The sequence below is a fragment of the Beta vulgaris genome, chromosome 9, assembly GCF_026745355.1.
Source record: "Beta vulgaris subsp. vulgaris cultivar EL10 chromosome 9, EL10.2, whole genome shotgun sequence".
In the NCBI taxonomy this organism is placed as follows: Eukaryota; Viridiplantae; Streptophyta; class Magnoliopsida; order Caryophyllales; family Amaranthaceae; genus Beta; species Beta vulgaris.
This window is the reverse complement of record NC_079210.1, coordinates 42,711,000-42,719,850: the sequence shown is the minus strand read 5'-3', so window position 1 is coordinate 42,719,850 and position 8,851 is coordinate 42,711,000. Positions and strand designations below refer to the sequence as shown.

At 38.1% G+C, this 8,851-nt stretch overlaps 1 protein-coding gene across 4 annotated transcripts; it reads right to left on the bottom strand.

Moving 5' to 3' along the window:
- Nucleotides 1–620: 620 nt before the first annotated feature.
- Nucleotides 621–7,772, bottom strand: LOC104903881 (uncharacterized). Of its 4 annotated transcripts, XM_019251947.2 has the most exons (6): nt 7,270–7,312; nt 6,291–6,372; nt 6,121–6,180; nt 5,669–5,812; nt 3,770–4,522; nt 1,103–1,605 (listed from the first exon to the last, which is right to left on the bottom strand). In XM_019251947.2, exons 2-6 carry the CDS (start codon nt 6,297–6,299, stop codon nt 1,258–1,260), a joined length of 1,314 nt encoding a protein of 437 aa, XP_019107492.1. In that variant the 5' UTR covers nt 6,300–6,372; nt 7,270–7,312; the 3' UTR covers nt 1,103–1,257. The 4 variants fall into 4 exon arrangements, with proteins under 4 accessions (XP_010690313.1, XP_019107492.1, XP_010690312.1 ...); XM_010692011.4 differs by having other exon boundaries at nt 621–1,246; nt 6,121–6,372; nt 7,270–7,766; XM_010692010.4 differs by having other exon boundaries at nt 6,121–6,372; nt 7,270–7,772.
- Between the last annotated feature and the right edge of the window lie 1,079 nt (nt 7,773–8,851).

Here is an 8,851-nt window from a genome sequence, read left to right as displayed (position 1 = left end):
TCCATACTTGCGGATGGTTTGCACTTGCAGTCCCCTTCACCTTCTTTCTCGCCTAACTCACCTTGATCTCTCCAGCACATATCTTCTTTTCATAAGCTATCATTGACTATGGGACAACAATGTCTCCATCACCGCCTTACATTTGGCTCCCCAAATGGCCCAGCAAACTGTGAGTCTCATCAGCATCCATCCTCTTAAAGCAACATTTACACCAGTTCGCAACCTTGGAGCATCCTCTAGGAAAATCAACCTCAAGCTCACTAACTTCCCAAACCCCCTGACATATTTTCACTTTCTAGTTTAAGCATTATTAACGCTTTATTAGAAAAGAACGAAGGCAATTCTTTCTGATAGATCTTCATATCATCTGGTTTTGCTTTTGCTGATTAATTCTTTGAATTTACATCTCTTAATTCTAATTAAAGATGATTTTTTTTAAAATTAGTCCTGGTTTACTTAGACTTTGAATATAATTTCTAGTGAACATCAATTAATGAGTACAAATCATTTCTAATCGGCGAAAATCAATTTTAATTAATAAAAATCAATAAGACACAAGAGAAAATTCAAGTTTGTCAAAAAAGAAAATTTAAAGTGTTGGGTCAAAAAAAAAAAATTAGTAGAGTGAAGTCCTTGTAGGCTTGTACTGAATACATTATCCAGAATGTGCCAAGAGAAAGTGTATATAGTGTAATATAGTTGAAATTTACAATCTATACGCTTTGAAATTACAATTGTCATGCTTGATTCAAGGCATTGTTCCCGTTTATCAAGCGCATGTAAACGCTGGAACACACACTTTATCAGAACGTAGAAAAGTTTGACGTTGGCCAAACTAATGAGAAGACAAAAGATAAGGGAAGAGGGGAACAAAAGCTGAAATACTAATAAAGACGAATAAAAAAAGTGGCATGTAAGATTAATTGGCAAAGTTTGGTTATGGCAATATGTACAAGATTTGAAAGGTGACAATTCTCTCCCATGACAGGAAAGATAACCCTGCAATATAGAGGTTGAATCAGCTGTAGAAATCCTCCGGGCCACTATCGCCATCTCCATCATCATCAGATGAATTAGCATTGTGCCTGTTCAGTGACAGTATAAGCTCCAGGAAGTCCTGTCTGGAACCTGAATTTTCTCCACTGTGTTCCGGGCTTGACATACGGTTTTCCAGTGAAAATAATTGCAAAAGCAGCTCCTGAGGTGAAGACACAGGATACCTCCAACCCCTTTGCCTCGGCCTAAACTGGAAATGGATTAAAAATTATTGTCATTAGTATCATCATCACCATCACCATCATTAAAATTATCATCGTTGTCAGCTTTGCTATCATCATCCACATTAATTTCACTATTTTCCTCATCATCGTTGTCATCGTCTTCATCATCACTATCACTATCACTATCACTATCACTATCATCATCATCATCATCATCATCATCATCAGATAAAAAATAACTTCCCTCAACATTATACATTTCTTCGTCGTCACCACTATCATCATCATCATCATCATCATCGTCGTCATCACTATCATCGTCGTCGTCGTCATCATCCTCAGAATCACCAAAGTTAAAGATAAAAGATCGATCACTTATCACAACCTTTTCAGAAAGCAACGCAGAGATAAGTTAGACATCCTCCGGTGCTCATCGAGCATAACAAGTCTATTTTCCACAAAAGGTCAAAGTGATCTGGAATTTGGTAACCATCAAAATAACCACAATATCTCTAGAGAGATTCGCACTTGGGGAAGGGTATTCAGGATTGGATATACACGACCTTGCCTAAAATAACAGTCTATTTCCATTAAATTTCTAATCTACAAAGCAATGACCATTTGCTACTTCACCACACTCACTGAAAAAACAAAGTGGTATTTTGACTTGGAATTTAGTCTCAGCAACAAAAGCAGGAAGTAAGTTGGCTTTCTTTTCTGAATTTTATTTTTGGAAAAAAATTGTCACAGAAAAGTCAACCTTTAGGCCGTTTGGTAAAAATAAGCCAATCTTTATTACTCTTGAATAAGTCTAACTTTAATACCAATCTGTTTTAAACAAGTTACCACCACTTATCACCTAAAGGATAGCTAAAATGTGACACGTGTTCTATAATCATTGGTTATTTAAACAATTTTAAAAATAAAATTGAAATAACAAAGCAACAACTGCACCATCATTAGAGGCGTCTTTGGCATCATCTCTACCTCCATCATCATCAGTTCACCAACATCTCTACCTCCTCCCTCCACCATCATCACCATCAGAGCACACACCACCCTCCTCCATCATCACATCATCATCTCTCCCTCCTCCTTCCTTCACCTCCATGCCTTCCCTCTACCCCTCCCCTGCCACACTGCCACCCCCTCCCCTTCCTCTTCCACATATGCCAACACTAAAACACCACCACAACACCATCAGCTGCCAAAACCTCCTCAAAAGATCCATCAATTTCTCCTTTTCTCCACTGTCAATCAACTGTAAAATCAATTAATCAAATAAGTTATCATTCCCTCCATGGTTGCTGGGTCAAGTGAGCAGGAGAAGAGGAGGTGGTGGGCCCAGAGAAGGTGGGCTTGGGTTTGGATTTGGGTCGCATTTGGGGTGGGCTTGTTGCGGAAATTTCGAGTTGTTGTGGTAGTGGATTTTTTTTGAGGGGATGAGTTGTAGCGGTTGTGATGGGTGCATTAAAGGAGGACCACCACTGCCCCCTCCCACTCCGCCGCCGCCACTTTCCTTTTCTCCTACTCCTTCCATCCCTATCTTATTGTTTTGGGTGGGTTTAGGTTGCTTGTGGGTGCGTTTGGGTTTCAATGGTTTGTGGGTGGGTATGGTAGGGGTTTGTGGGTGGGTTTTTGTAGGGGTTTGTGGGTGGGTTTTAGTAGGGGTTTGTGGGTGGGTTTTTGTAGGGGTTTGTGGGTTCCAGAGGTGGTGAGGTGGTTTCGGGTGGGTTTTGGTGGTCGTGTGGTGATTTCCGGTGAGGTTTGGTGGCGGTTTAGGTCGTCTCGGGTGCGGTTTGGTGGTGGTGAGGTGGGTTTGGTGGGTTTTGGTGGTTGTGTAGAATTTTGGAGGGAAAAAGAGAAGAGGGGTGGCAGCCATGGATTGAAAGGGAGGAAAGAGGAGAAAGAGAAAAGAAAAAGAATTTTAAAAACACAAAAAAAAATAGATTCTTTTACCATTGGAACCGGTCACAAGTAATTTAACTTGTTTAAAATTGATGGGTGCTAAAGTTAGACTTATTCATAAATAATCAAATGGATGACTTATTTTTCAGCGAATGGCTTAAAGGTTGACTCATTTATGACAATTTTTCCTTTAATTTTTGGAGGGGCGTTTAAGAGATGGATTCTTGAAATCCCTGAAAAGGCAAAACCTCCTCTTTGAAAGATAGAAAAAGAGCAAAAAAAAAAGCGTTTTGTAAGGAGCGATGCATCAAAGGTAAAGAGAGATAATGGACAGAGTGAACTCAAGACTTACCAAAATGACAATCAATTAGACTTAAATAGGGAATGAAAGACGTAGAGAAACATCCAGACCGTCGAATAAAATGTGGAGTATATTTGTGGGCTACCAGAGAATATGACAAGCAAAACGCATAGAATGATATACTTAAATCGAGGATTTGATGTGTGCAACTGAAACACGACCTTTTTATTTTTAGGTTATCGCCCATCATCATAGAGACCTTCTCTGAAGCAGGCTTAAAGCAAAAATTACTGCACAAATAAAATGATAGCACATTCACAAATTCTAAGAGAGGAAATACCTCATCAATGTTAGCAGGCAAAATAGCTTTTTCCTCTGCCTTTGGAGTCCATATCTTGATATCATTTTCAATTCCACTACTGGCAAGAACTGCAGTATGTGGATGTGCCTCAATGCAGTTAACCACATGCTTATCAGCTTCCATTACACGGATGAGCTCTCCGTCCTTTTTTCTCCAAATACAAATCCGACCACAATCAGATCCACTTACGACGTACTCGCTCTTTGGCCCAAAGAAACTTACACCCTTGACTGTTTCACGATTAATATGGCCCTTGAAAACTTGGGGAACAGGTCTGTTGTCTGTATCCATGACAGATTCAACTGCCCCTGAAGAGTCATCAGGTCCCGGTTCATCAGCATCACTGCAAGTTGACAGAGGAGATGATGGAGCAGGATTTGGTCCCCATCCCATATCTTTAGTGAAGAGATAGATCTGCTCGTTATTATAGGATACAAGAAGCTCACTTTGGTCGGAAAATGCAAGACCTGTTATCCCTACTTTCTCATTACCAACCAGATGTTCAGGGCAATAATAGTTTATGGGTTGATCAAAATCAGTTGACCCATCCCACTTATATTTGCGGATATCATAAACCCGAGTATACTCATCAGACCCTCCAACTGCAAACAGATTAGGCCTCATGGGATCAATGGCAATAGTGTTTAATTGCACAACAGGACGGTACCTCCTTCTCCCAAGAGTTGAATGGCATGTAAACAATTCTGTAGAAGCTTTAGTTCTCAGATCAAACTGCATTAACATATAACAAAAATATCAGCACTCAGTCTTAGTAAAGGCAATCATTAGGACAGCAAGGTGAAGCTTACAGATTCATGGCAGTTCCTAAAAGAAGGCTATTTATGGGCTAATTGGAAAGTCTACTTTAGAGTGCTATACAAGCTCTACCAGACAGTCAATGTTTAATGGGAGGACAAGCTAGCCAGCTCAGCAAAACAATGAAAAAAACAATCAAAACAATTGATTGAGAAAATTGATGAAAACCAATGAAATGATGAATGTGAAGTACTCCCTCTGGACTTTATTAGTTTACCCCTTTCTTTGGGGCACATTTGCCGAGACACTCATTTGAACCTTAATATCTCTAATTTTCGATAAGCAAAAATTACAAAAAGTTGATATTTGGATAATACACATTGAGACGAATCCAACAAGATCTCACAGGATTATATTTTTCCTTAAATACAAATTACAAGAGATAGTCAAAGTCATGTATGTGAATAGTATCAAAAGTCAAAACAGGTAAACTAATAAAGACCGGAGGGAATATATAGATATAATAATATAATAATATATATAGTCAAACACATTGAGATTTGCTAGAATGAGAAAGGAAAATATGAGAAAGCCAATCATAAGCTGCCACATGGCTTTTGTATATATTCCAACCCCCATCCCCACATTTTTCTAGTTATGTAAACAACGATTGTATATGTGTGTATGTGTGTGTGTGTGGGGTACCCGGAGTTAGGTACTTGTCGAAGTGTCCATACCCATGTCAAAGACTCAAAGTACCATAGTTTCGACAAGGGTACTTGAGTTAGAATGAAGAATACAATCGGTGACTCATTATACATATATCTCTTGGACCCCCCCAAAGTGGAAAAATGGTGTGAAACTTGGTGATTAAAAATATACGGGGAAACATCACTAGGGAAACTAGAAAGCAGAAACACATGTATCTCGTCTCATCAAAAGATTGCTAATTGTTGCATATCTTTTTTGAAGTGACCTTTAGATACTAGATCACCAGGTATGCCAAATTAGCCTCAACTAAAAGCCATTAGTCCTAGTTAAGTGCATTTAACTTTGAAAGTCTCTTGCAATGGGAAAAGGGGGAAGGGGAGAACAGTGTGATAATGAAGAGATCTTAATTACATGCTGGACCAATCCATCTTCTCCGCAAGTATAAAAAACATGAGGACTTCCAGGTTCGATTGCCAGCTTATGAGCTCGGCCTTGATGCCTGCCAAGCAAAGATGTCTCCACATGGCCACCTTCAAGAATTTGCGCATGTCTTACCTGCCAGCATAAATTAAGTACACAGAATCAAACTTAAATTCGAATACTGACAAATGATACATCATTAATACATCTGGGAAAGAAAAGGAGTCTAGTTTTCCAAAGTAGCTCAGCGAAACATTTCCAATTTTGTGTAAAAGAGGTTTCTGAACTTCCAAATATATAATCAGTCTTATTGCATTCCAAATTCTTTCCACTAGGACATAACCAACAACAAATTTTATTAGCATAGAGATTTCTGTATAGAAATAAATTATTTACATTCCTCCCTCCTCACCCCGAAGAGGAAAAAAGAAACAGAGAAATACCTGGCCATCTGCTGCACAAGTAACAATGCTAAGGTCATCACTGCAAGGCATGAATCTTGCCTGAAATATGTTGTTACCATGACCAGAATGAAATGAGAGTTTAGCATGCCCAACTTCCCAATCCCATAATATAACTCTCCTGTCATCAGAGCCAGACACAAGAATCTCACCAGACGCATTGAAGCTCACTGTATTCACACAGCCTCTATGCCTCTCTAGCTTCCTCAAAATATCAAATCTGAGAACCAACCCCTGCCACAGAAACATAATGTTAAATTGTTAACACAGCTAATCCAACAAATAATGTCAAACACCTTAACCACTAAAAGTAACATGTCTCTCTTGTTCATCGTTCGCCTGCAACAAGGAGATGGGACAAGGGGGTACTAAAAATTGACGGAGTAAATCTGAATTTATTTACGGTTTGGATTGGAGAATAACCTAATGGGGGAGACTATTCCCCTCAAACAGGGATAATAGTTGCCTACTCCCTTCCTAGGATAATGTTTTCCCCGTTTCCTCCTCTCTCACCCCCCTTCCCTCAGGCCTGCTGCCCTTTTCTGCTCCAACGTACCCTCTCAATGACTGTTCCACTAGAAACAACACCTCCTTAAATTTACTCCCTGTGAATTTTCAAATGGCTATTTCTTAAAAAGCACCCCTTCAGTGTTTATAAAAGCATGTTGAACAATAATGTGATAGGAATATTCAAGCTTAAGCATAAGAGCAGTGGCGAAGGCATGCACCTAGGAGAAGCAAGGCATACAATTCAGCAATAATATTACAATTGTCCATTAATTCTCTTAAAATTCCGGCTTCCGCCACATAATTGACAAATACATCAAATCAAACTCTTTTAAGATGGTTTGGTCCCGTCTTTCCCGTAAAAATTTGTAACACTATCACTGTAAATACAGCAAGTAGTAATAATTTAACTAACATCAAACCCCATCACTCCAATTTGATGAAAACCCATTACCACACACAGCACTAACAATCCCCAATGAACAATTACATAAATATGCAAACTTTTCAGATTCTATAATCCCAATTAATCAAAAACAAGTAACAGAAAAAAGAAACTGATCGCATCAGAAAATAACGCACAAAACAGTTAATAAAAGAAAGAATTAGGGTTTGAGAAGTTACCTCAGATGCGGCGAGACGATGAGCGAAGTTTCTAGAAGAAAGTTGGCCAACCTCTCTTCGCCAAACATCTACAATTGTATTCTCAGGTACACTTCTGGGCCTTTTGACACCCATCTTATTGATTGATTGAAAAACCCAATTCAGATTTAACTGTTCTCTGTTAAATTGCTAAAAAGTGGGATTTAGTCGAAGAAAAAAATGGGAAGAGAACTAGAGAAGTGAAGAGGGTATCTGGGTATTGTATGTGAGTTTTTTTTTCTTTTGATACGGAATTATGGATTTACGGAGTGTATTTGAGTTTTACGTAAAGTTTTTAGGGAAATTGTGCGTCCAATGTTGAATGATGATGATTCTGACAGTATCAAACACACGTATTGTAGAGGATTTTGTTTGGTGTCATCTCTCTCCTTTCCTGCATTTTTTATACGTGAAAGATGATGATCAAGGATCTGATTTGAAGCTGGCGGTGAGAGAGAATATTTTAAGCTTTCACTCGCTCTCTCTTGTGGAAAGAAACTGCTTAATTAATGAAATAATTACATAACCCTAATATTATACTCCCTCCGTCCCAAAATATAGTTCTCATTTCTATTTTGGGAGTCAAAATTTAAAATCTTTGACCAAATATTCTCATTGATGTATACAAGAAAATATATTCATGTGGGGTCTTGTTGGATTCATCTCAACGTATACATTCATAATATCAATTTTTATAGTTTTTACTAATACGAAATATAAGGTCAAAGATACGTCTCGGAGACTTTGCAAATAGAAATGGGAACTATATTTTGGGACGGAGGGAGTATCTTATATATAATAAAAGAGTCATAAGCGAGTTGGGAGAACTAATTTTCCCCTTATCCCTTCATGACCGGCCAACCCTAATCCTTAATGGATTTGGATTGGTTTGTCCAACTTGTGCTGTAATATGTGACCATATAGGATTAATATATTTTTGTATAGGCTCGTTTAGAGCTGTCCTATTAATCATATTTATTCTCTAGCAAGAAAAATACGATTACTAAAATAATTAACTTTATTATCTTCATAATATAATTTTTATTTATATATAGTAATTGTCGGGATACCTAAGGACATATTTCTTCAATCTCTCACTTGTCGAAAGACAAGAGCGCAATGTTAAATTTCTCAAGTCACTTAATGCCAAATTTGATAATACCATGTTATTCTCAAATTTTTTTTTACTTGATTGATGAGTTCGAACTGCTCAAATAAGGATTAACTCTTTTATCCTATTCCGCATGGCCATGCAAATTTCCAGTTCTCGCTCATCAAGAGGCTCAAACATCGTTCCTATTTAATAGGAGGACTTATCCATTCTTGTTTGATCATAACTCCCACACAATTCTTAGTCCACCTGATTATTATTGCGTTTTTATAACCTCCTTTTACGGCGCGATGTTTAACAGCGTCAAGGTTAAACTAATGTCTAAGTAATCCACTAAATATAGTAGTTTGATTCTACTTTTAGAATCTAGCTAGGTCAAGTCTCGATGTATCAAGTATACATCCATATAATCAATTAGACATCTATATGTATCCATACCTCATGGTACTACGC